Source organism: Brachyhypopomus gauderio, unplaced genomic scaffold (genome assembly GCF_052324685.1).
Source record: "Brachyhypopomus gauderio isolate BG-103 unplaced genomic scaffold, BGAUD_0.2 sc96, whole genome shotgun sequence".
NCBI classification, from domain to species: Eukaryota; Metazoa; Chordata; class Actinopteri; order Gymnotiformes; family Hypopomidae; genus Brachyhypopomus; species Brachyhypopomus gauderio.
Genome location: NW_027506917.1, coordinates 720,864 through 748,312, shown reverse-complemented (window position 1 = coordinate 748,312; position 27,449 = coordinate 720,864). Strand labels below are relative to the sequence as shown.

The 27,449-nt window shown below is 43.4% G+C and overlaps 2 protein-coding genes across 3 annotated transcripts; one reads left to right on the top strand and one right to left on the bottom strand.

Moving 5' to 3' along the window:
- The first annotated feature begins 183 nt into the window (after positions 1–183).
- Positions 184–15,715, top strand: pip4k2ab (phosphatidylinositol-5-phosphate 4-kinase, type II, alpha b). Of its 2 annotated transcripts, XM_076992706.1 has the most exons (11): positions 190–1,290; positions 8,120–8,217; positions 8,367–8,463; positions 9,639–9,791; positions 9,922–10,068; positions 10,251–10,289; positions 11,520–11,618; positions 12,678–12,791; positions 13,359–13,611; positions 13,832–13,935; positions 14,490–15,715. In XM_076992706.1, exons 1-11 carry the CDS (start codon positions 1,147–1,149, stop codon positions 14,568–14,570), a joined length of 1,329 nt encoding a protein of 442 aa, XP_076848821.1. In that variant the 5' UTR covers positions 190–1,146; the 3' UTR covers positions 14,571–15,715. The 2 variants fall into 2 exon arrangements, with proteins under 2 accessions (XP_076848822.1, XP_076848821.1); XM_076992707.1 differs by lacking the exon at positions 11,520–11,618 and having other exon boundaries at positions 184–1,290.
- Positions 15,716–19,701: 3,986 nt separating this feature from the next.
- On the bottom strand, positions 19,702–26,406 carry bmi1b (bmi1 polycomb ring finger oncogene 1b). Its single transcript, XM_076992726.1, has 10 exons — positions 25,941–26,406; positions 22,940–23,070; positions 22,735–22,831; positions 22,436–22,491; positions 22,045–22,095; positions 21,826–21,934; positions 21,608–21,650; positions 21,398–21,496; positions 21,063–21,143; positions 19,702–20,841 (listed from the first exon to the last, which is right to left on the bottom strand). Exons 2-10 carry the CDS (start codon positions 23,055–23,057, stop codon positions 20,500–20,502), a joined length of 996 nt encoding a protein of 331 aa, XP_076848841.1. The 5' UTR covers positions 23,058–23,070; positions 25,941–26,406; the 3' UTR covers positions 19,702–20,499.
- Between the last annotated feature and the right edge of the window lie 1,043 nt (positions 26,407–27,449).

The following is a 27,449-nucleotide window of genomic DNA, read 5'->3' as shown; positions in this document are numbered from 1 at the left end:
GATCCAACAATCAATTATTTTGGTCGCAATAATGGATGCTAATCTTCCACCCATATAGGGTTCACGCAGCAAAAACCGCAGTTAGTCACAGATCTGAAGCTCCTTATTCTTCTGCACGCGACAGTTACCCCAGGTCAATAACCACGTTACATCTGAGCTACATCTATGACAACAGTTCAAATAAAAGTTCTGTGTAGCCTTATCAAGAATAACTTGATAAGAATGAGACTGAACCACAGACCCTCGTGACATCTTGCTTTATGTTGTTCATTTGTGACCCTTTACATCCGAGGGCACGAGGATCCTTAATCCTGTCTACCGAACACGGACAGCGAGCCCGTGACGTAACCCCAATCCCAGATGAATGGTCGCGCGCGCTGAGCGCAGCCTGCAGCATTGATGCACTGATGCATTGCGCGTCCAGCTGTTGCGGCCGACGCGCACAGGACGGTGGAGATGCCCGATTTTCGCTCCACAATACCAACCGGCTTGACTTCAGTTCTCAGGAGACCTTCTGCGCCTCGGGTTGGAAAAGCCTCGCGTTTGTTTAATTCACTGTACCTGCATTAGAAGGGACGCCGGGAAACGCGACTCGCGTCTATATAACGTCGTTTTCGCCATTGAAAAAGCGGTTGCCAACATTTACAGTCGGTGGGCAACACGAGAATTTTGCAGCGTCCACCGAAACCGCTCGTGCTTTTCATGATCACTCGTGACATTTCGATATACCGCGGACGTGAACAAGAAAGATCTCGCCTCCTTCTGAGCGTCGAGGCTGGTAATCTCCACATCACCTCTCCAGAAGCCTGCAGCTTGATGTGGGTGGTTGGCACTGCTCCGTGTTGTCCTACCAGCTCTAACCTTCAAGCGGACGTCAATGACAGCCAGCGCTCATAACCGTGCCGCTGCACGGTCGGAGACGTGCGCCTGCATCCCTATTTGACGGTTATTTAACATTTGCAGGGGGATGCATGAGGAAATAGAAAATAACGTGGAGATTTACTCGTTAACATCCGCTCCGACGCGTCTGATTGGCGACAGCTCCGGGCGTAAAGCCGCATCCACGCATCCTCTCGCCTAAAGCCATATCCAGTATTGGGAGGTAATCGCATCCGCTCGCCCGTGTTTCTCCCAGCCTCGCTAAACATGGCCTCTGCGGCCAGTAGCCTCGCTGCGTCCATCGCCAGCAAAACGAAGACGAAAAAGAAACATTTCGTGGCGCAGAAGGTGAAGCTGTTTCGTGCCAGCGACCCGCTCCTCAGCGTGTTAATGTGGGGAGTCAACCACTCGGTAAGTGTCACACACGCTCTTACTGTGACATGTCTATGGACCAATGTGCCAAGGGATGCTATATCTTGCTATTATATGATGTGAAATATAATGTGCATTGATTTAAGATTAAGGGTGCGCAAGTTTCTGTGCATCTGTGCACTTCAGATTGACAGATGTTGCGCCCCTACTATAAATGAGGAATTGCAGATGAAGCTACGCGTGTGGTCCCTGGTTTGGATCCGTCCTGGCCCTGTCAGATATCACATACTTTGCTGCTGTGTGTTGCATCTTTGCCTGCTCGACACGGGCACACCTTCGAGGGCGGCTGTAATATATTCTATTTAATCATAGCATTATTCTGCTCGATAATGTAGTGGGCTAGCGTATGTTTCTCACGGCAATGGAAATTACCCAGCTTCTAATTGGACTCCTGAGACTGTGGTACCGTGTGTGAGCCTTGCGCGGATCCCAAGACGAAAATCTTGCATGGGGAGATGGGTTATTATTACGGGTCAAAATTAGCCCTATGTTTTATGCCATACAACAAGATGGAGATTTCACAGCTGCAATCAGTTGAGATTGATGCGTTTCTCTGATGTTGACTCTAAAATGAGCAATCCGTTTGTTATTTAGCTTTATACGTTTCTACCAGTAAAAGTAGGCCTATAGTAGGCATGTGTTTGTAAATGCACTGTGAATTTGCCTAAGGTGATTTCCCTAAAGACGTCTTAGAAAATGGAACTGGGGGGAGGAGACGTGCTTTCATATTTCATAAAAGTGCAGATACAGGGAAGTGAATTACACTGAGAGGAAACTACAGTGGCTGGACGCTAAGGACATGCAACACAAACGGAAAAAAAAAACAATATCACAAAATGTTTTACAATTTCAGCATTTTGGAATTCTAACTCATATGCACAAAAATGTTATAGTGATTCACATTTTATTTGCTAAATTGCGGCTGAAGCTAATGAAAAACCATTGCAAAAAATTTTACTTTGTAGACTATATTATCTGGATCAAACTTGTTTATGAAGTGTGTAAGAACAGTGTGAATGAATTATTGGAGCATGTTAAACTTGGGCATACCCAAACCTGTCTCACTCCAGAGCATGGTGTAGTCTGTTGACAACCCTGACTTCTCTGTGGTAAAAAAAAAGTACCATATTTTAATGTAATGCTGTGCATTATCCTGTAATTGTGAGTTTGAAGTTGTCAAATACTTGTGACGTTAAACTCTGATGTCCATCTTGTGTCTGGATGGGTCTTGAATGTTACTGAGAACCAGTCTAATCATTTGTGGCCATGTAAAAAAATTTTTTGTGTGTTAAATTTTTTTACAAAAATGTAAAAAAAATGGAGGCCACGTTTAAGGGTGCGGAGCTTGTATAAGAGGCTCCTGCCAAAAACCCACAACCATACTAGATACACAGAACAAGAAGAACACATGAAGAAGTGCAAACAAAAGGAAACTTCACCACAGTAGAATGATAATATGAAACTTCGTTATAAGCCCAGTAAGCCACACAGAACCAAAAATTCAATACAGGAGTTTCAATTGAGTGCCGTCAAATCAAACAGTCCTGCCCACTCATGTCGAGAAAAGGCCTGTTGACCAATAGCCTGCTTTAATAGCAAGATGGCATTTGACATGAACAATGTTTAGAGAGAAGCCTATCAAACATGTGCTACAGCTTTAAAACTACTGATTAACATTTTAAGACGGACTCATGCAGTTTTAAATATTGTAATGGTGTACAAAAGTCTAGGTTCAACAGGACGGGCAGGACTCCTGCTTGGCCTGTAGTGGTGGCAGGCAGGGACAGAGGAGAAGTGTCATGTTGTCATTCATCACATAGTCATCCGTGGTCACGTAGCATTTGTGTTTTAGTAGTGATTGTTGGGCAAATTGCTCCTAAATTATTAAATCTACTACCAGTAGTGCTAGCAAAGTGACAATGGGCTGAAATCCACAAATTCTTTTGTATTACATAATTGAACAGAACATTAGGTTGTGCTTAATAATTTGAACACAAAGAATCTTCAGTGTTATTCCTGGCAACTCTATAGCTATATATTGTTTTAATATATTGGAAAAATGTCAACTTATCTGTCTGAAAGAAAGATCATCTTGCTCTCTTGCCACTATCGCCTCGGCTTGACTCTGTATAGATGATATCTATAAAGCTGCTTTCTAACAACGTGTTAGAATAAAGTTGAATTGATTTGAATTTAATCGGATTGGTGTGATCGAATGTTATTTGCTTTTAAAAAGGTACACTAGCATTAAACATACTTTGAAAGGTTAAAAGGACATACAGTATATTTGATGAAAAGCCAGTTCCAGATCTGACTAAGCTACAGTACCAGGTACCAAACAGAAATGAATAAAAATAGCTGTGAGTGTTGTTGTTGTGAATGATGTCTTGTATGAATATTAAAATGAAGACGTGTTTCTGGTGTCATTTCTCAAGGTGGGCCATAACACACCATACAGCATAAGGTTTGGCAAGTCGTAGGCCAGACCTGTTTGTTTATTCATCCTGCTTTCTCATATACAGACCAAAACAGATAATTGATGACCAACTTGGCTGGGCCCTGTACTTGCAATGTGACATGAATTCAGCTGGTTGATGCATCACTTCTAGAGGAGGGGAGGGGAGGAGAGGAGAGAGAAGGGGAGGAGGGGGGAGAGGAGGAGAGGAGAAGGGGAGGAAGGGGGAGGAGAGGGGAGGGGAGGAGAGGATCCCGGCATCCCGTCTTCTGAGAGTGTAGACAGTCATCCTCAGGTATCTGAGACAGTACATGGTGAAGATTAGGCATGAGTCACCACTGTAACATCATACGTCTCATGCTGCTTTCAGTATAGATACTGATTGATTCACAGTAGGTGTTGAATAATGCACCTAAAGCAGAGACTTTTGTCCAAAGTGTCTTGAAGTTGGGACTAAGTACAATTTGAGATTTGTACAATTGAGACTTAAGGGCCTTGTCTTGGTTTTTGTTGGATATTGTTGCAAACACAACAGTCCTGGGTGACTACAAAGAACCTATGTTGGGAGTCTTCATGTCTCGGGTCCATTGGGAAACGCGGCACCGTTCGTCTTGGCTCTGATAAGAAAGTATCAGTTGTACTCGAAGCATTTTCGTTTCCACTACAGCTGCATCGTGCCAGTCTAAGTGAAGAGAGCGATAGAAATCACTGTTGAGGAGCTTGTCGTCTGCGGGTGAACTGAAGAGGACACATGTAGGCGGGACACGGCAGCTTTGTTTGTTTACTAGCGGTGTTTACTAGCGCGGAACAGCTCAGCGGCTCCAAACATCCAAACCCTACTCAACGAGCTCCCTTTTGAGCCCAGCGTTCTCCTCAGCGGGGGTGGGTGGGGGGCAGGTGGGGGTGGTGGGGGGGTAGAGGGAAATGCGGCTCTCGGTTGCTCGCTCGGTGTGCTGCCCTCTTGGGCGCTTTGCCCTCGTCAGCCACTCCCCCACCCCTCACCTCGCTGGAGTTTTAATTACAGCTGTCTTTCCCCAATATCCAGAGCCGTCCTAATCCACTTGTCCTTTTTTTTAAGATCGCAGAGGTCTTTCATTTGCACCAGTGAGAACCGTTGTTGTCTGTGATTTGTTGTGTCTACAGTCTACCAGTGCCAAGTTGTGACCTGATTAAGGCTTAGCTGCCCGCCACTGCTGAGGGTATAAATTAGGCCATTAGACTTCCCTCCTCCTGGAGCTCAGCCCCCTTATTTCCTCTTTTCTTTCCTTCAAGATCTTCCCTTCCCTTCTGTTCTCTGTCGACGTTCTCCTACGTCTTCCCTTCTCTGCTCTTAGGGTGCTTCACCCACCCTCCCCGCCTCTCTCGAGCTTCAGGCAAGGCTCTCTCGAACGTTAATTGTTGACCGGGGGGGGGGGGGGGGGGGGGGGGGGTTGGGGTGGCGAACGTCAGTTGTTGAGCGCGGGGGGGGGGGGGGGGGGGGGGGGGGGGTGGGTGGGTGTTGTATACGTTGTATATCGCGATCGATCGCCAGTGGAGGGCGACATAGATATGGATCGGAGGTAAATAAACTAGATTTTTTTTCTCGCCGTGTGAAATCGGAGGTGTGGCGTGTGACCGTGTGAAGATGGTCAAATGCGTGAGACTTGAGAGCCCTGTTACCACATGTGGGCAAACTTGCAGTTATGCTGTGAGCAAACACTTCTCAGGATCACGGATCAAAACAACAGTGTTAATAATGACCTTTGGAAAGACCTTCTGTTGCCCCAAATACAGCAAAACTCATTAACCAGTTCAGTGTTCCCAACCACACCAATACCACATCAGCTTAACACTGCTTTGAGTATGAACCCCACCAAAATGTCTGGTCAGCAGTATTCCAGGCCAAGCATGGTGAAGTGGTGAAGTATGTACCTAGCATGGTGAAGTATGTACCGAGCATGGTGAAGTATGTATACCATCAGGCGGTTTGCAGTGTGTACTTCCGCACTAAGAGTACCTAATCTGGCCTGTGAGCGTAGCAGCAGGACAGATGTCTGTAATAAAGTGTGTGCTCAGCATAGCATATTACCAATTTAATCTGAGTTTGGCCAACCAATCGAAATTCTGTTGATTATGTAACCATGACACGAGATTAGAGACACTATGAGCATTGCTGAATTCTATTACATGGACCCACCTTCTATTACCCACCAAATGGGACATGTGTTTGTGTGCTAGTCAAGGTAATATATTATTCTTCTGTGTACCGATTACATTATTACCACATTTTGTGCTGTGGAGTATGATTGTAGGCCATTTCCCACCCACACCCATAATTCCGTGCGTGTTACTCCCCGGGTGATGCTTTCTTTGGTTTTGTGACTGGATGTTGAAATTGCATTTGGTGCGTAGAAAATGCTCTGTGGCTCCTTCTGACCCGACTAACGCATATTTCTTTGCCTCCCACATTTGTAATAGCAAAACATTATTTATGCGTGTGTTACGCAACCATCACCCACCTTATTTATTTATTTTGTGCTTCGACGCTCGCCTGCTTGCCGCATCTCGCCGCAGTGCCAGGCAAAGCGTGAGGTCTGCCACCATCTTCTCAGACCGCTGAGACGCAGGGAATTCTGCCTCTCCAGGCTGGCTGTCCCAGTGTGTGTGTGTGTGTGTGTGTGTGTGTGTGTTCAAGACTCAGGACAAAAAAATGTTTTAATTAAATTGACGAGTTGAAATGCAAGTTAACTTTTTTACTTTGTTAATTCTTGTTCTTGCTCCTGCTGGGCAGTTATTAATCATGTAATATCATGTAGTCTTTTCACAACCCAATCAAATCCTGTTAAATAAAGTCTACTATGTATTACCCAGTTTTAACTTCAAAATTGTCCATTACTGGAGGAAAATGTATTATAATTTCTGTTTTACACCGGCTTAATGCTTAATCACTGTGTGGTCCACAGTGCAGGGTCTAAGGCTATGGGTCTAATGCTAAAGCTAAGGTTAAATCTAAGGCTAAGGTTTCTTCAGTAGCCTGACTAGTTTTGTTTAGATACTTCCTGTTCACCAGTGCACAGAAATATCATGACATTCAAGTAATATGACATCAAAAATCATAGTGGTTACGTCATCATGTCACCGCACCAGCCGAGTATGTGAAGTTTGATAAGTGTAAGGTAGGCTACGTATAAGGATGATCAGACTGTAGAATGCGTTGTTGCTTGAAAAACTGGGACAGATATTTTTAGAGGGATTGTCTGGTGCGTTAGGGTGGAGAGAGTTGGGACCAACGTCAGTATTACTGACTGTCCCGGGAGCTGTGACATACTGGCACATATTTTGGAGGAAATTGTTCTGGCCTGTCCTTCTCTTGAGATGTTTGTAAAGGAACACACTGGTTTCTGCTAGCTGAGAAAATTTGTGGCTGATTTACTGACGCCATCAGAGTGTAGGGAGAGAGACAGTGTAACACGGTTTTACACATCGCTGCTTTCCTCAGGTCGGCTTGGAAGTACAAACATGGAATGGCCATGTTTAGATAAAGAAGCGTCAAAACATCGACGAACTCAGACGCCTGACACGCCACCCACGCCGTGTGTGCTGCTAACCCGTTAAACAGCAGCTTGGGTTGCAGGAATGCAACAACACGAGTGGATTGAGGTGATCGCCACCAGTCAGGGCAAAACCCCGCTTGTGCAGGACAGATGGAGACTCAGGGGAAGGTTCACAGAAATAGCCTTCTGCGTCACAGAAAGAGACTGAGAGAAAGAGACGAAAACAGAGTTCGTGTGGATGATAATGTGGCATAAAAAGGCTGGATTTCAGAAGAAACGGCGGAGACAATTCGACCGTCTGTTTGGGTGTAGCCTGGACAGAAAGACTGCACTCTTCACTCTGTGAAACAGGCGTAACCTGTTATGCTCACTATCGCATTACCCTAATCCTAAGCCCTAATCATTTATACACTTTTTTAATACACTCGACAACTCCTACATGCATCTGATGAAGCTGTTTAATGCATTTTTAAGGCAGTGAAAATGGAGGTGCTACTTTCTCTCATGTGGTTATCCCCGGAGGGAGAAGGCGTGGCTTGGCCGGGAGCCAGCCACGCCTTGAGCAGCTGGCCTCTCCACCAGAGACAAGACAGCACGGAGAATTAGGAAAAGGTCATCTGATTCTGGCCAGTCGCCACCGGACCAGAAGCCCCCCCCCAAAGAGAAACACCTTCGCTCATAGCTCCCAAGAAATGGCTGCTGACGGCTGATCCGTTGGACAAGCCGGAGGGTTTCATGTTCGGGCCCCCCGTGTGTCTGTGGTCTGCATTGTTTTTATCTGTATTAAGCAGCAAGCCTGGTTCTGTTTGTTTGGTTACAGATAAACGAACTCAGTCACATTCAGATTCCTGTGATGCTGATGCCTGATGACTTTAAAGCCAACTCCAAGATCAAAGTGGACAATCATCTCTTCAACAAGTATGTCCTCCGCCTCACAGCATTGGAGATCTGGGCTGTGCTGAGTTGCTGGATGTGTTTCATTGTTTTTGTTTGTCTCTTCCCAACACCCCCCCCACACCACCGCCTCCATCCTCTACACCCGCCGTTCTTTTCTGCTTCATTTAAAGGGAGAACATGCCAAGCCATTTCAAGTTTAAGGAGTACTGTCCTCTCGTCTTCCGCAATCTTAGGGAGAGGTTTGCCATCGATGATCAGGAATACCAGGTACTTGAATGAAATAACATCACAAATGTCTCAGCTATGACTACTAAACCTTTTATATATTCTGCAAAGCACTATCATAAGTCAAACCATCTAAAACTCCCTAGATACAAAGAGCATATATCCTTTTCTATAATATATAATAACATAAAACATAATGTTATTAATATAATATAAATGTAACATATATTATTTCTTTAATTCCATTACCAGTTATTTTAGCCAAAGGTAAAGTTTAATGCATATTACAATACAAAGAACTCTTAAAGCTTATAGTTAATAACATGAAATAATAGAGTGCTCAGTACTATAACTCCAATAGGAGTAGTATTAATGTACATATCATAGCACCAGCGTGTGATTGTAGTGTGACTGCAGTGAGGTGCTTGTGAAACTTGGATGAGTTGATTTATTGCCAAATAGCGGGATCGACTTGGCAGGTTTCCCAGAATGCTTCAACAGACCTTTCAACTTTTGTTGACCAGGCCAGTGGAGACGTTGATCACTGCGTAGATTTCTAGGACTGTGTTGAGCTGCTTACAAATCAATAAACCCACTGCCAGTGAGCAAAATACATTTGAACCTTGAACTACAGTAATGTTTAACAGAAGGCATGACGCAGAATGCTGATTAAACAACTTGTTTTTATATCAGATGACTCTTCTATTCTTACTTGTTTGTCCATGGATGCATTCGAATTCTGTATTGATCCACATTTATCAGTAGTCGGTGTCACAGGGTTCAGTAGTCACAGGGCTCAGTAGTCACGGGGTTCAGTATTCACAGGTGTCAGTATTCACAGGGTTCAGTAGTCACAGGTCTCAGTAGTCATAGGGCTCAGTAGTCACGGGGTTCAATAGTCACAGGTCTCAGTAGTCACAGGTCTCAGTAGTCACAGGGCTCAGTAGTCACAGGGTTCAGTAGTCACAAGGTTCAGTAGTCACAGGTCTCAGTAGTCACAGGGTTCAGTAGTCACAGGTCTCAGTAGTCACAGGGTTCAGTAGTCACAGGTCTCAGTAGTCACAGGGTTCAGGAGTCACAGGTCTCAGTAGTCACAGGGTTCAGTAGTCACATGGTCATGCCAATGCAGGCCAGGTAGCAGAGTGCCACATGTGCGGTAACGCAATGCTGACACATAGCGGTCCCGTCTGAGATCTAGTGCGTGTGTCCCGTGGCAGAACTCCCTGACCCGCAGCGCGCCCGTCCCGAGTGATGCCCAGGGGCGGAGCGGGGCCCGTTTCCACACCACCTACAACAAGCGCTACGTCATCAAGATCATCACCAGCGAGGACGTGGCCGAGATGCACAACATCTTGAAGAAGTACCACCAGGTGAGAGGCGGGCCCCATGGATTAGCATCCTGCTGGCTCCGCCCACAACGGGATGTCCATTAAATGTCACCATATCTTGATACCAATGTGTGTTTGTGTGTGTGTGTGTGTGTGTGTGTTCCGGTTTCAGTATATAGTGGAGTGCCATGGCAACACCCTGCTCCCCCAGTTCCTGGGCATGTACCGCCTCACGGTGGACGGAGATGAGACCTACATGATCGTTACACGCAGTGTCTTCAGTCACCGTCTGCCCGTGCACAAGAAGTATGACCTGAAGGTGAACCCTGCAGAACACCTGCGTTTCCACGTGAACGCGTGTGTCAGTTAAGCACAACTGTTCTCACCATAACCTTCGCACACTGTTCTGTTCATCTTTTGCCTTTTCAGTTAACAGCTTATGGAAAAAAAAAATTTTATATGGAGAAGAAATGCAAAAGTTCTTTCTAATAATTTTTTCAGGGCTCCACTGTGGCCAGAGAGGCTAGTGACAAAGAAAAGGTAAAATATTCTTTATTACATGTAGGAGCCCGTAAAAGTTTAGTAGCGGTGAAGTCAAAGGTCACTGTGCGGGCCTAGTGCGTGTGCCGCGACCTGTGTGCCGCGACCCGTGAGACCGTTTGCCTGTGTGATTTTTGGGTCCGTGTCCCAAATCCGCATGCACTCTCCTGTTGCTGTTGCATGTGTGAGCTGCGTCCCCTCGTTCCAAAACGTGAGAGGCTCGGTCCCGCACCGCAAAAGGTGACTTCCTGTTTCTTCCATTCCCCCCCCGCCGAAATAAACGAAGCCTCAAGATCCCGTTTGCTCGTCTGCACGTTTCCTTCTCATTAGTGCCTCTAACGAGCCTCAGAGTGACTGGACGACACCCTTTTGTTTTATCCCTGCTCATGCTCGCCCGAGATCAGGACGCTCCTCTCTTTCACAGTGGGACGCTTCTCACGCGTAGAAATCTAAACGTCCCAGACAGCGACTACCGTCATGACCTTCTGGTCAGATAATAATGCAGATCATCTTAATAATCAACAACGTAAACAGTAAAAAGGATTCTGGATACAGTGTGCTCCGTAAACCATCCGTTTGCACCATCACAATTTTACGTTGTGTTGCCAGACATGAACATAATGGCTGATATGCGGACTGTCAACACTAGTTCCTGTATGCAAAATGAAATCCCATCCACATACTTTTTAGATCTTAGATTTCATGGCTGGGGAATGGGCCACTGACACCATTACACCAAATGCTAATAAGCATTCGAAATTCTTCTGAAACGGAAAAGCGTGTTTGAAGTCCGCCGTTGGGAATCCGGCACGGGGTCAAGAACTACTTTGTTATGTCTCATGTGTAATGGAAGTATGAAGGCATGTGAATCTGCATGTGTATCTCTGCTCTCTGGTCTCCACATGCATGTACACCCCATTGGCATGGCGACAGGTCCTTGTTATGTTATGCAAGTTTTACTGATCCCTCTGAGTGTATATGATGATCTCCTGCAAATATGAATTTTCCATATATTTGTAAATATGTGGCATATACAGTATTTATATTGTATATAAAATGTTTTATGCTTAAAAAAAAAACAACAAAAGCGTTCACTTGTCTGCTGGTGAGACGTTTAAATGCAACCGATAAGACGTCTTTCATCTGGTCGGCACGATCGTGCGACGTAATCGAAATCTGTCCGATGTGTTCACGAGTGAAGCTGCCTGCCTCTCACCCTCTGTCTGCCAGCCACGCCCACCCGAAGACGGCGCCCCGCCCAAGTCTCGCATGAGCCACAAGTTACAAACCATCCGGATCGCCACGCGCTTTTACTGCGCCATCAGACACGTAAGGACACATTCTCCCCCCCATCTCCCCTCCCCTCTGCGACCTCCGGAGGCATCGCCACATCGCCCGGCGGATTGAGCCCCGGGAAGCTTCCTCCGTGGGAAGATGGGACTTGAAGAGCCGTGTTTTTGTGGGGCGGCCAGAGAGCTTGTTTTGGGAGAAATGAGCAGCTAAGGGGGATGATGAATGATGCTCCTTGAATGCTTTAGCGCAGTATACTAATTGGTGAATAAAATCCAGCATCATTTTCTACACAGATATAACTAGCCTCCATTGGCTTTTTGGTCATTATTTTCTATTAAACTTTGGCTTTTTCAATGACGTTCCCCTCTAAAAATGACCCTGTAATCTGATTAGTGTGCAGTCTTTTCTAACATTTTTACAAACATGCACTGTAAGCAGTTCAGATATTTGCCTGTGTGTTCTGTTCTGGGTTTTTGTGCCAGAGTTGAAAATACACTTCTGGCAAAGATGTTGCAGAGTGATTGATAAGCATACACAGAAAGTGCTTATGAGTGTATTAGGAGAATTGGTTTGGGGTCAGTGACTGTGGTAAATCTGTTACGTTTAAAGAAAGGAGCCTCATGCCACCTCAACTTTCTAGTCATCTCCTATTTCAGCTGTCTGGGGAGAGAATAACAGGTGTGAAGTCATTGTTTCGGCAAGAATATTCGGATGAACTGGATCCATAATCCTATTTAAGGTTTATAGTTGATTTGGTTGTCATAGAAAAACGAATCGTGGTGTAATTACATTGAATGTAAACGTCCCATGTCCCTTTTTTTTTACATTTTTTGTTGACCCATGAGGTACATAAATCTAAATTTATTACGTAAAATTAACAATATAATGAGAGGCCTCATAAATCCTGAGATTTGGGATAAAACAAAAGAGAAATCATGACTGACACTAGCAAATGTTACTGACATGGTACGGAAATGACTTTTCAGAGGGCGTCAGACGTCACACCAGTAGGCAGTGCTGTTTAGATGTGCTGTTTTCCAGAAATTTCCTTAGATTTAGTAAATTTTTTTCTCTCTTCTTCAATGGCACCATCAGACTAAGGAGCTCCCAACTTACAAAGACAATGACTTCATCAACGAGGGCCAGAAGATCCACATGGACGAAGAGAACAAGAAGATGTTTCTGGAGAAGCTGAAGAATGACGTGGAGGTTTGTGAACACTTCATTAGAAACCTGAGAACACTAGGGCCAGACATTAGAACACTTGGGCCAGACAGTAGAACACTTGAGACCGACAGTAGAACACTAGGGCCAGACAGTGGAACACTTGGGCCAGACAGTAGAACGCTTGGGCTGGACAGTAGAACCCTTGGGTCAGACAGTAGAACACTAGGGCCTGACATTAGAACACTTGGGCCAGACAGTAGAACACTAGGGACAGACAGTAGAACACTGGGGCTAGACAGTCGAACATTTGGGCCAGACATTAGAACACTAGGGCCAGACAGTAGAACACTTGGGCCAGACAGTGCTCCCAGAGGTCTGCTGTCTTTCTGTAGCTAGTTTCAGCCCTGACATTCCTGCTCCCTGATATTCTTGATATTTGTTAGTTTGTTTTATTATAAAGCAGCGTGCACACTGCGCAAAAGGGACGCTGGCCTTCACATTTCCACGCTACAGAATTTTCCATTTGCATCATGTTGACGTTCTTGCTCTACATCCCTCTGACCCTGTGCTCCACCCTGAACCACGGCCCGTGCGGCGCTACGCCCTCAGTTCCTGGCCCAGCTGAAGCTGATGGACTACAGCCTCCTGGTGGGCCTCCACGACGTGGAGCGTGGCGAGCAGGAGCCGCCCGAGGAGGAGAGCGAGGAGAACGAGGGTGCGGAGGAGGAAGGCGGCGAGAGCGACGGCGCCGTGACGGCCAGCCCGCCCGACAGCCCCAGCAACACCCTCAACAGCAGCAGGCCGCTGGGCCCCGGCGACTTCGACCCCAGCGTCGACGTCTACGCCATCCGGAGCCACGAGAGTGAGTGTAACCTCGCCGTACCGCCCACGCGTTTGTTTCTGTTTGTTTTTGTTTTGTTTTGCTTTAGGCCAAGGACTAGGGTTTTCTGTTTAGCGAAAAAATATCGAGCCAAACCAAATCACACCTAGCTCACAGTAAACGCGCAATTAACACCTTTACTCATTTATAGTAAAAAAAAAAAAAGTATGAACAAATTGGCAAATTGATTTACTCTTTTCAGATGCCCCCAAGAAGGAGGTGTACTTCATGGCCGTCATCGACATCCTCACACCTTATGATGCTAAGAAGAAGGCGGCGCATGCAGCTAAGACAGTAAAGCACGGGGTACGTGTCCGCGCCGTTACGCCACCGTACCCTCTTACGAAAGCCTCGCACGTCAGCTGCTATAGGGAACGTCGTGATCGGACCCTCGGCTAGGACTGTTAAGAAAATAGTGCCTGACAGTCATGTGTTTCATTCAGAGCCGGAGTGACTAATCGGGAGATTCGGGAGGATTCCCGATGGGCCGGCTCATGTCAATCTCTAGTTTGGGCCGATTGGGAAGGGAAAATAATTTTGGGCCGGATTTGGGCATGAAACTCCCGGGCTGAAAAAGTGTCCCACTCCGGCCCTGGTTTCATTTGTAAAAGATCATAATCAGCTTTCTCTCTAGATAACTAGTACACTGCTATACACTGGACCCACATTCTGAAGAGCCTGTTTTATGTATAAAATTCCTCTGGATACTTGTGTGCCTCAGAACCACAGTGCCATCTACTGGCCAAATGTAGTATTTTGAACAGGTGGAAAGATGAACCTGTGTTTTCAGCATGTAATAATGGCACAAAGAGTATATCCAATATGTAACATTTTCCAATTTTCTTTCTCCTAAACAACAGGCCGGAGCAGAGATCTCAACAGTGAACCCGGAGCAATATTCCAAGAGATTTTACGACTTCATCACCACGATCCTGTCCTAAGTGCTGCCTGAAGCTGTTGTCAGGGTGATGTGTTTAGGGGCGGCGTTTGAGGGGAGGCCTACATATCCACAGAAAGGCTCCTGATGAGACCCTGGCAGCTTTTCTCAGATCTGTTTTGTTTACAGTTGATTTTCTTTTGCGCGTGCTTGAGTTTTTCCTCAATAAATCAATAGGTTTATGGAACCATACAGTGGATGGACAAACGTCATGTATTTGTGTGTTATACTGTGCTGTACATGTGTGCTGGATATTGCTGGGTTGGATATTGAGTGACATTATTGTGTGTTTAAATGAAGTCCTCAGAGCTGCTTTTTAATCTTATTGTCTGTTTACTGCAAGAAAGCATCACACATCACCGTTTTCCAGAGCCCAGATTAAGACTAGCCCTGGACTATAGGATTAAGATTAGTCCTGGTCTATTGGATTTTCAATGGAGGATCTCCATTGCCGGCACAAATTAGTCCAAGGGTGGGCTTAATATGTTTCTGGAAATGGCAATCTACAATATTCATAAATAGTTCATAAATAATTGCATTTAAAATGATAAGTACAAATTATATGTCCAGCAAGATTAGGCCATATTAGGCCATTGTGGGTTCTTTTGTATTTTTAATTAAGCACTTGTACCATTCAGGGGTTGTAATAGATTGGATATAACTATAGCCCACATAGACAGCAGACATGTTTGAGGCCCATCCAGTGCGTTTCCTGTTTGAAAAAGTAGGGTTGGTACCAGCTGCACAGTAGTGGAGTCCCACCAACTCCAGTAGTGTATAAACAGAAAACCTCCAAAAATTGTTTGCACATGATCTAATGCACCAAAACATTTATGCAAATTCTAGCAGTTTTATCACTGACTCACATAGGGTCATGCAATAGTAGTGTGTATGTTAAGATGTGTTAAATAACGCATGTAGAGTATTAGACATTGGGAAAATTAGAGATATTATTGGCATTGCCACTTTTTTAAGGAATACAGGATTCTTGTTTTTTATGTTACTAAGGTTAAAGGACATTCTATGAGGGGGAAAATATGTATATATTTTTACATCCCTTTGTTTGAAACAGTGCAACTTTTAGAATTTATCGTTCTTCCAATGGGAATGTGGTTTTGGGCATGGGGGCGGATGTGGAGTGAGAGGGTGGATGGGGAGTGAGAGGGTGGATGTGAAGTGAGAGGGTGAATGGGGAGTGAAGGGGTGAATGGGGAGTGAGTGGGTGGACGTGGAGTGAGAGGGTGGATGTGAGGGTGGATGTGGAGTGAGAGGGTGGAAGTGGAGTGAGAGGGCGGATGTGAAGTGAGAGGGTGAATGGGGAGTGAAGGGGTGAATGGGGAGTGAGAGGGTGGACGTGGAGTGAGAGGGTGGATGTGAGGGTGGATGTGGAGTGAGAGGGTGGAAGTGGAGTGAAAGGGTAGATGTGGAGTGAGAGGGTAGATGTGGAGTGAGAGGGTGAATGGGGAGTGAAAGGGTAGATGTGGAGTGAGAGGGTAGATGTGGAGTGAGAGGGTGGAAGTGGAGTGAGAGGGTGGATGTGGAGTGAGAGGGTGAATGGGGAGTGAGGTTGAGGCCTAACTGAGTGGGGTGTTTGGACACTGTAGAACAGAATATGGGAGATGGATGTCTATAACTCGTGGTTTTACAGTCAATGTTTCTTTCAAATCTGTAACTTGGTGTGTCCCAGCGACCTTAAGTATTATATAATTCTATGGAAATGGCTATGTGTTTTTTTTTTGTTTGTTTGTTTCATAAATTATATTGTTCACAGAGTAACCGGAAACGTATGACTGTATGTGTCCACATCGTCAATCTCTACACTGTGCGAGGGTGTGCCTTTTTTTACTCTGAATTATTTAATTTTGTATTTTGATCATTTTTAAAAAATAAAAGTTTGTAATCGTTATTCTCTAAAAGGGGGGAGGTGACCGGGAGGAACCCTGAGGCGGCTAGGCTTTTTTTTTTTTTTTGCTTTCCCTGTGATGTATGTGTGTATATATGTATGTATAAGTGTATGTAAGGAGATATTATATATATATATATATATATATATATATATATATATATATATATATATATATATATATATATATATATATATATATATATATATATATATATGCATTACTAAAGGTACAACTACTTACTACTTACCATGAGAGCTAATTCAGCAGCTCTTTCTCAGTGTTTGAATCTGCAGTGACATGGTTTTGGAAGGGTCTTTTGGTTGTGACAGCTTAGTGCTGGAATAACAAATCTCACTGAGAGTGACTTAAGACTTTTATTATATATCATCGTATCAGAGACTAAATCATTTTCGTTTATTTTTGAAGAAGGTGGCTTGAAAGGGAGATCTTTGGAAACCTGAAATCAGTGAATTATCTCAGAAGACCTCATGGACTACTACACCTAACGGTTGCGTCATGGTTCCTAATGAATTTGATACGTGTACATTACATTTGAACCTCACGCTCTCTAGAATGGAATCAACCACATTTTCTTCCAAGAGATCTCAAGTACAAAAAAGGCCTTCCTTCCTGAAAGATTATACCGTCTGTCAGTCTCTTGTTTAAAGAGGAAAGACTTGAAACAATGGTGTAGTGACGATTTGATATTTAGGGAAGTGTTTCATAAACGGAAAGAGAACAAACCCTTTAAGAGAATCCTGTCAAACATGCATAAGGTGTGAACAGTTGTCGGTCCACTCGTCGTTGTTGTTGTTAATCACATCACAAGTGCGTACAGTTTTCTCATGTGTATGTGCTGCAATGTTCTGAAGCACTGTTTCATCAGCATTGCTTAATAAAATGATGCTTTGCTCAGCCTGACTGTGTTTGACATGCCACCAATTTGCATGCATCAAAAGCTGATTTATTTAGAATTGGATATCCCTCACATATATATAAATATTTTCATTGCAGGTAAATTTTAAAATGAACCTTAGACATTAGACAATTTAAAAAAACCTAGATATTTTAAATACCTGCCAGAGGTCGCGTACGGCAGTGTTAAATATAACCAGAAGGGGGCGCTTTACTGTTAGGGCCTTGGCCTACCACAGGCTTAGTCTAGCGCTAAGATAAACAGGCATCACCTAGGTAGGTTTAAGAATTGTCATTGTGTTGATTTTGCTCAAGGTTAATTTATGTTTAGGTAGGCTTTTGTCTACTCGCAAGGACGTTATCGCCGTGAAGCGTCGTCCAAGGATGTCTGCTACTTTCTGTAGCCTGTTGATACAGTCTGTGTAAAGTCGGTGTAAAGCGTAGAACTGTTCTGATCACGTCGACTCCACGCTCGAACGTTCGATAGTAATCGAATATAAAGTCGCACCTGCATCGCTGATTGGCTCAGGTCACTTTCGAATGACGTACGTCACTTTCACGTGGCCCTGTGTTTTCTGCCGCCCTGCAAAATTATTCGAAATCGCGTTCGCTCCGTTAAGATCTGAAGATCTGACTAAACACCACATTAGTTACGTTAGTAATATATGAATGTTGTGAAGCCATCTGTTGGTTATCCAGGCATGTCAGCAGTGGCGGACTTAGCAATTTGGGGGCTCAAGGCGAATTTAGCTAGCATCAACATTATTATGCGAAAAATTATTTAGCTAGTCAGGTGGCCCCTACAGTGGGCTGCAGTGGGAGGGGCCAAAGGCAGTTGCCTAGCCACGCCTCTATGCAAAGACCGCCTCTGCATGTCAGTCAATAAGCAAATGCACGTTTTGTAGCATTTGCAGCATCAGTGTAACAGAAGCCAAATAAGAGCAGAAGGCTACATAATTCGGTGCATGTTCTCCAAGTAGCTATATATATATATATATATATATATATATATATATATATATATATATATATATATATATATATATATATATATATATATATATATATATATAGTATATTACAACCTAGACACACGCCCGAGGTCAATTTGATAAGCATTATTTTAACCTTGTTTAATTTGCCAAAGGCATTAACATAGTAAATTATTTAGGCCTACCTACAAAACCTAATGGCCAGTAGGTAATCAGGTTTCTATATTCACTGGAGAATATAGGAAATACATGTTCATTTCCGTAGGCTTGTGCCGTATTTGAGGAAATAAAATCTTTAAATCTTTAAATGCTCACAAACAACAGGGTCGCATAAAAAAACATAGTACGCGCTCAAATGAATCATGTAGTCCTGCTTCTATCTAAAAGTATTCTTTTTCTTTTACAACAGGGCAGCTGATTCTGACTTTCACCGCACGCCATTCTTCACGTGGAATTTCCCACGTCAGTCTAGACGTCAGTGTCATTTAATTACGACACGACGTTATATATTTCCCTCATAAGTAGCCTACGCCACGTGTGGTATTATTATATATCTATAGTTTAGTAATACATTGGTATTAAAATGAATTTAGAATAGACGTGGACTTCACGTCTTTGAAGCAAGGCCTCGTTAATTAGACCGCCGACAGCCTAATTAAACCCTGCACTATTCCGGCGAGCCAGTAATGTTCCTGAGAGGAAGAAAATTATAAACAATATTAATAGACAACTAATCATATATTTAGAAAATTATGTGATAGTGCGAAAACAAGTACGCCAAGTAGCTATATGACATTAGTCATTCAAAGATTGACGCTGGTTTTTGTCGGGAACAATTAACGGACGTCGACTGCTGCGTATTCAACCAAATAAAATCGTTATTGAAATGGGACATTCAAATTGGTTCGGTGATTTTAGATTAGTGCCTGGAGATATCTAACAGTGGATACACGTTTTAAAGACACGTCGTGTTCGTATAATAATATGAAATTTTGAAGTAGCCTATTGATTTCACTGTTTTCCCGTTAAAAGAATATTAGGCCTATAATATGTATATAGCTTGAAGCAACAACCTCTACACCTGTGTCATCGTTTATAACCTAATATTAAAAGTTTTGTCCTGGTAAATAAACTCGCTGGCAACAAGAAAAAGGTTAGCGCAACGTCAGCAGCTTTGATTTTGTATAATAGAGCGGGGAAGCGTTAAAACTTCCAACTTAGTTCATCATCGTTCACATAATGGCCTATCCGACAAAAAAAGACCGACTTCCAAACTGGCGAATACGAGGCAGTAGTATGAAAAGAACCGCATAAGTCTACATTTAGTAATAAAAATGTAAAATGTTTATTTTGATAAAATGTTTTATATTGTACAACAAAAATGATACATTGGCCTTAAGCAATTGGCCTAATAATTGTTATGGATATTGGAGATTTGTGGAGAGTAGCCAACATTAACACAAGAACTTAGGTGTCTGTTTTACAGAAAAACGACAAAACACAAATATTTGGACACATGAGAAACAGATCCAACCAAATTTGTTAGCTGCAATTTTGTAAAGTCCAGTGACAGGAAAACGGAAACTTGCAGGACGTTGTCTGATGTGTTGAAGTCAGATTTTGAAGTACAGTGCTTGATGCAAAACTTTGCATTCACCAAGATGTCACAGTTGTCCAGAACCTATAGCCCTTAATAACATCTGAATGGATTAAATCAATCATCCATCACAGCCTTTGAAGTGTGGCTGTGAATAAGATAAACCCTGATATCACTTCTTTAAGCTGCTCTCTAAGGGTGGTAACAATGTAGTTCCTACACATTTATGTTCAAAGCTAAATGAGTGATTTGAAATTTATACAAATAGCACAGTGGAATTCTCTCCTGACTCACGGGTTCTCCTTCATCCACAAAACATGGGCTTCTTCCGCCAACAAAAGTTTAGTAATTAACACAAACATACCAAACAATCCCCATGTTTCTATTATTCCACATGTTGTGACAAAACGGGTATAATATATATTTAAACATATATATAATACAAAATCAATGTGGTAGGTAAAGAAAGCATGTACACCACGACTCTTCTTGAGTGGGTTTGGGAGACTTCATGTCCTGGGCTCACCCCAGAGAGCTGGAGCCATTGAGAGAGCTTTTGCTGGCTTTGTTGCTGAAAGGGGCCTGACCATTGGGGGCAGCTTTGGAGCCAACGCCGTTGACTGGGGAAATGTGGGGAAACCCTGTGTGTGGGGGCTTGGCCGGAGCGCTCGGGCTGGCCAGGGGGGCGGGGGCTGGGGCGGGGGTTGAAGTGGGGGCGGGGGCGGTTGGGCTGCTGGGTTTCTCGCTGCCCGAGTCACTCTCCGTCTCGGGTTTCGTGCTTCCGGTCACTCCGCACCCCGGGCTACCCAGCTTCATCTTCTTGCAGCCGGGCCGAACTCTGTACTTCAGGGGCAACGGGCCATTCTGCAAAACACCAGACCCTTTACTTCCTCTCAGTAGGGAGGGGGGGGACGGCATTACCGTTATGGGACCCTGGCGAAACCCTGACCCAGACCAATGCATACTGAACAGAGTTCTCAATTAGACTGCTTTGTGGTATAAACAAAATTTGGGTTCAGCACACTGGCACGAAATGTAATGTAACTCTGATCTAAAACACATGAAAGCAGATTAAAGATAAATACCCTCCTCCAGGTGTATATGTAAGCAATATCCATTAGCGTGTAGTAATCCTTCAAAGGTTCGTCTTCATACATCACCTCAATCTGAGGGAGGAAAAGAGTCTTATTTCCTACGTTTATGCTGAACTGCCTTTTTTCATACCAGTTATAGTTTCAAATATGAATAATAATGCATGCAAACTCAAACTGTGATTATAAATAATCCATACACTGAGTAAACATAGTTCTTCTATAAGTTTGTTCTTACGTAAAACACAACCTCAAGATGATTAAATATTCATTTAAGATGAAAGGTGAGTGCATGAAAGTAAGGGTTGGTAAGTTCTTGCAAAAGGTACCTGCAAGGTACATGGAATATCCATTTTACTTCTGAGAAATTTTCTTAGATGCATCACCGTCATAGCAGCAGGGCATTGTAAATATCTTTTCACATTTGCCTGTGCAAATTAAATAATTACCAATTAAGAGATTTTCTTTCAACATTCACTGTACCAAACGGTTGCCACATTTGTAAATATTTCTTTACACAAAACTCAAACTGTAAAAACCTCTTTTCTGGTTTCTTTGTCTTCTCCATGAACAGTTTCAAATCTGAAAAAGAAACATACGCTAATACATTTGAAGTCGTATATGAAAAGCAAAAACACAAATTACTTTAATAAATGGCTTGTAAATCTCCAAAACTGTTACTTCTCCCCAATTAACGCCACTAACTGAAAACAGACACAGCAGTGTAATCCGACAGTGAAACTGGAGCAGAACGCACCGGTTCTGATCAAAAAACTCAATAGAGAGGCTGATGATCTCATCGTCAGCAATAATTCTCTTGTCCTCATCGGATACTTCTCCTCTGTCCTCATTCGAGCCGTTGGCAGCTGCGTTTCAACAAACAGGGAGAAAATGTAGCTGCTTAATTTACATGCACTTTCCACCACACTCAATCACAGCATTTAGTATGCATAATAATAATAATAATAATGTTTACCATCCACTGACGGATGCTCTGCATAAAAATCTCTTCTTCGTTTCATTTCATCTGAGTAACAAATATATGATCAGTACATCAGCAACAGACTAGCGACCCCCTACATATTCACAGAAGGATGTTGAGAAACATCTGAGACGTGACACTCAAAATATAGTAGTGTAAAAATGCAAAATGCATCTAGTGTAAAAGTTAGACCCCCCCCCCCCCCCCCAAAAGCCCTGGGAGCCCTGCTAAATAAAAGCCCAACATATAAAGGCCTTTAAACCCCCTCGTGGAACAGCCAGTAATCTACAGACTGAGAATCATACAGTATTCACAGTATCACAAGATGCAGTCTTAGGTTTGCCTTTTTTGTCTATACAAAATATTTGCAACACTATACACTTACTTTTGAACAGGCCAGGCACAAGCTTGTAGACAATGTCTTGAAGTGTTTTATCTGATCTGCAATGCAAATAATTGTAGATTATCTGCATACTGAAACGTTCTGTGCGTCTATGAACACTTTAGAGTCAAACAACGAACGTTTCTAATCCATCACACAACAGCTGAGGCTCAACTGTAATGCTTAAAATAGGATAGACATAGATGTGTTTCAAGAATGACTAACACGCATTTAAGTAAGAGCACTCGAGTTTCAGTTCGGTTGGTGGATTTAGGTTTACATTTAAGCGAAAAGAAGGCTACCTGATATTCAGCAACGGCTTGGTTTTGTGAACTTGGACGTCACATATCGGACAGTATTTGCTGGTCTCAAGATAACGCACTATGCACATTTTACAAACTGCGGAAAAAATGACAGGTGAGAAAAACCGACCGGACCATAGAAGGCGACATGTATTTAAAACATAGACTACCTGTAACCTGATTGCATGCATGATCCTGGACTTACATGAATGCAAGCATTCCACGATAGTGGTGGCGTCGATGAAGTATCCTCCACATAAAACGCACATCAAATGCGGATTTAACTCCGTGATCTTTATCCTTGTTGTTCGATGCATCGTCATGAGGGTCGCGAGCCTGACGAGAAAACGAACACGAGTAACGGGAAAATGTGACACATTTGATCACTATTAAAGTCGGAATACACTTTAAAAATCCATTTCCTGTAACCACGTCAAGTTTATCGGTGCAAATCCTCATCCGTGTCTAAACCGCATCCTCACAGTTAAGTCACTTATTTTAAATATTGGGCTACAATTCGGTTTCCGCTTGAACAAGCAGATTCCGGTACTCTTTATCATCTTCACCTGACATAAAATTAATAGACATAACGTTAGTTGTTTTTCCTTCTACGACCATCGTAATCCTGCCGAAAAAAACAAATATGGTAATAAAATTAAACGTATAATAATTTAAACACGTCTGTCGGAGAGTTCAGGGATAAAAAGCTCAGTTCAAACAGGGATCAACAGATCGTGAGTCAAACAGCCATTAGACGCACTCAGAGTTGTTCTCTTATAATTATTGGACCGGGTCGAGTCAGCAGGGATGCACCCGCATCCAGGTGGCTGTTTGTGAAATCTGGTGACATTTGACGTTTTGGCAGAGAAATAAACATCAGAGTGTTTTTGTTGGGGTTTTTTTTTTTGCACCAGACTCGAAAACCACAAAACGGAAAAATCCCGCCCAACCCGCTAATAGCAAAGGTTTGGGTCAGCAGTACCAGGACGCGATCCCCGGTCATCATTCACCAAGGATGCAGATAGGTGAGCGCTCGCGCTAAAATACCAATGCTCACTGTTGCTATGGCGACGGCTTATATTTGGCATCGTGCCAGTCGGTACGGAGCCGCGTGGTCTAATGGACGTGCGGGTGCGCCGGTTTGTGACATATGACCGTTAACGGAACCTTCCTGTACGTGCATTCGCCCGGTTCCGACTAAAAGGCACGCAGGCGTTCACTTGGCTGCCATTTTGCCAGACAGTCTCGACTCTCGTCCGAGTTGGAGAACCCGGGAAGCGCTCCATGTTTGATCCTGTGTTTGGATAGGAACGCACATCAATCACACACACACACACACACCCACACACCCCAGATGTGCGTCTGCTTACACGCCACGCGGATTACAATCGTCTTAGGAGCAAAACAAAAACAAACAAACGAGGTTGCGGGTGTTTCCTCCGCCTTGCACCGGAGTCCAGCAGCTCGTGTCTGCGATCCCACCGACGATCAACTGCGAAGGTGGAATTTAAAAACGTGCATTCAAATTCGAGCGTAAAACGTGATATTTGACAAATTGCAGCGATGAAACTGGTCGCAGATTGGTTTGTGCTCCCGAATTTAGGGACAAGTCTAAATTCAAAGCTCATAAAAATGTCAGAGACGATTCTCATAATCCGACAGGTCTTCAAGTTTGTTACACTTTTGGTTCTAGGCATAACGTGGCTGTATCGAAGTAGCTCGAAATAATGTGTTTTATTGGGGCCCATTATACATGGGCTAGCATCATAGTTTTATACTTCTGTGATGTGGCCTTTATCGAGAGAATTCTCAATATCCCGAGAAGCTGTTTTATTTCGAGAAAAGCGCTTTCAGTATTAAAGTCTTCTTAGATTTTAGTTCCATTTAAACACAATTAAATATTTTTTTTCTTCCTTCTGACATAATTGCTGGGTTAGTGTCCACGACTTCACCTAGAAACAAAGACAACAGATATAGTGAGACCTCGGGCCTTAGGGGCACCACTATTTTAAGGTCTTTTTCAGTGCTGTGTGATGTTATTTGCTGAATCAGCTACAACTCACTAGAGAACAGGTGACTGTCCTGCTGAAAAACAGTGTTAGATGTCGCAGCATGGTCAAGGTTAATGAGGTATTCGACAGTTTATCGCCTTGCCCATTTGGGTGTCCATCATCTTAAAAAGGGGCCTTTCACTAATTTACCTTCCCATATTGACGATTGTAAAGAAGTTCCGAGGTACGCTTCACTTTTACGTGGACATCCCGAACGTCCATATCTCGGTTCAACTCACTGAGATGTTGAGAAATGAGCGAAATTAGGATACGTCTAACTCGCTATATTTCTTTCTGGAAATGATTTGCTGATGTGTATTTTTGTGTGTACGAGAGGGAGTCTGTCTGACAGAGACAGAAAGACAGAGAGACATAAAGCTTGGTATAGACAACAATGTGCTTATTTTTGCCTATTTACAATTTTACTGAATGCGAATATTGATCACGACATATCAACTTCAAAGACCTCTTTATCTTAGTCTTTCTTTACAACGGCGTTTCAACGCGCAATCTACACAAATACACTTATTTTGCATCAAATCATGTATCTATTAGTGTTAAAAAAATCTTTTGCAAGGCAAATAAGATAAGCTAGTACAGCTGAATATCAATAACTCGTCTTGTTCACAGGGCACACACCGTTCATTATATTGGATTTAGCTGGTTACAGAACCCAGACAACCTTAAGAAGATAAGTTAACAAAATTAAACAGCCAAGAAAAAACACGGTTATGACAATTTTCCCCAAATCTACTCTGTCTATAGATCGCAGTTATATAAAACAAGACAACAATTCTTTGATATTTTACCGAGAACAAATGTATGAAAGCGTGCAAACGTGAACACTTCACCCACCTCGCATAAGGTTTTGTGTGCGCGCTAATTTCTAAGTCGGTGCACAACACGAGATGATGATAAACGAATACACGACCGTAATATTGCAATTGTGTCGGACACAAATCTTTTGCTTGCGGGTCAGAAAAACGGTGCATTTGGCATACAGTCTGGCAAATTTAAATACATGCTGTTCGTAAGGACACGGAACCATAAGAAGCAGGCAACATTGTTACGGTGTGCATCGCCTCCAGCAGGGAAAAGCGCGCATATAAAGCCCATAAGTCCGTATTCTCGTGCATTCCGGCATCAACTACATACCCGTTTTCTTTCGTGACGGTCTTTGTCCGGTGTTTTTGGTAGACAATGAAACTTGAGAGTGGATCAGTAAAAAATGAATGCAACCCAAGCGGCCATCTTGGAATGAAGTGCAGACGCTGTCAGTGGCTCTAACGTACCAGCACCGAGCTTATTGTAGCGCCCTTGCGCAACTGCGAACCCAAACGCGGAGACGAAACACGGTTCGATTGGGCGAGCCGGTGAAAAGCGGACCCCGAACCCAGGCGGCGCCGATCCGATCGGTAAAACCCAGTAGCGCTTCTGTTTGCGTTCGGCGGTCTGGAAAAAACGCCGTATCTGGTGGTTCCTCGGAAACTGACACCGTCCCCAAAATGGCTTAGTTCGACCGCCCCGCTCCATCACGTGGTCTCATTCCTCACGGGCATGCCTGGGAATTAGAGATGGGGGTGTCATCAATAGGGTCCCCCCCCTCGATCGCCGCGTGTCTTTGTTAAGACTTCACTCGTTATATAAACCGCACACAAAACGTCGCACAGGCCCTTAGCTACGTCGTATTTGGTCTGCTGTAGATGTTTTAGGGACCATGCCAAAAAGTTGTTCGTTAGTGATAACCCCTTTTTCCTCTTCTTTCTATCTTTATTCTTTCTTTTTACGACAATGAAGGGGTTATTGTTAGTATGTGAAGCATTCGAATAAATAAACAAATAAAAAATAAATGAAATGGAACGTAGTCCGTAGTTGAAATTTTAAAGGGAAATATGTTAAAATGTAAAATCTGGGACAAACGAATCCTACACCAAGACGAGAGTACGGTCAGGTGTATTTTATATATTTTTATAATGGACATTCGTCACAGGGAATCTAGTAAAATTAGACTATTTATTATTAGCTATTAACGTTTAACGTGAGTGATTTACTCTCACTAAATGTTTGAATCAAAATCCTTTTTTAATGAGAGACGCAATGTGTGGTTTAAACAGCACCGACGTTATGACACCGGACGGTGTATTGAGTAAGAACTGATACACGTTTGTCATAAACACAAGCAGGACACGACACGACAGTACAGGACAGGACAGGACAATAGTGTCTCCCTGCTTGGTCTGTTCTCATAACTGATGCCTGTCAGTTTTAAAAAAGAAAGTAGACTAACATTGATCTTTTTTGACATAGGTCTTACGAACCACTGTCTAAAAGACTTATAGCACAACCGTAACCTTCCTAAGACTAAAAGTTTCTCTCACGTCCCACCGTTTATTCAGGTTAACGGCGTCTGCGACAAGCAACACGTCGGTAATAAGGCTTACAGACGACATATTGGTTACGTCAAGGTGTTTGGTAACCACTGCAGGCTACTGTAGACCAATATCATTCAAATCCACATCGAGGTACAGAAATAACCATTAAAGAAGAACCTTAAAATAAGCTCTCGAATTTAGTTAAAGTCCAATTCTGCTGAAATCCTAATTAGCGTATTGGACATGGAAGCACACATTAGTTTCAGAATTTTAACCTTTAGTTATGTTCAAA

What these genes read in the sequence shown, in the direction of transcription:
- bmi1b (XM_076992726.1), bottom strand. Translation starts at nt 23,057, where the DNA reads ATGACGATGCATCGAACAACAAGGATAAAGATCACGGAGTTAAATCCG. An exon ending in GAGTTTTTTGATCAGAACCG is followed by an intron (nt 21,651 to 21,825) that starts GTGCGTTCTGCT and finishes TTTCTTTTTCAG; the next exon opens with ATTTGAAACTGTTCATGGAG. An exon ending in ACATATACACCTGGAGGAGG is followed by an intron (nt 20,842 to 21,062) that starts GTATTTATCTTT and finishes GGTGTTTTGCAG; the next exon opens with AATGGCCCGTTGCCCCTGAA.
- pip4k2ab (XM_076992706.1), top strand. Translation starts at nt 1,147, where the DNA reads ATGGCCTCTGCGGCCAGTAGCCTCGCTGCGTCCATCGCCAGCAAAACG. An exon ending in ACAAGAAGTATGACCTGAAG is followed by an intron (nt 10,069 to 10,250) that starts GTGAACCCTGCA and finishes TAATTTTTTCAG; the next exon opens with GGCTCCACTGTGGCCAGAGA. An exon ending in AGCTGAAGAATGACGTGGAG is followed by an intron (nt 12,792 to 13,358) that starts GTTTGTGAACAC and finishes CTACGCCCTCAG; the next exon opens with TTCCTGGCCCAGCTGAAGCT.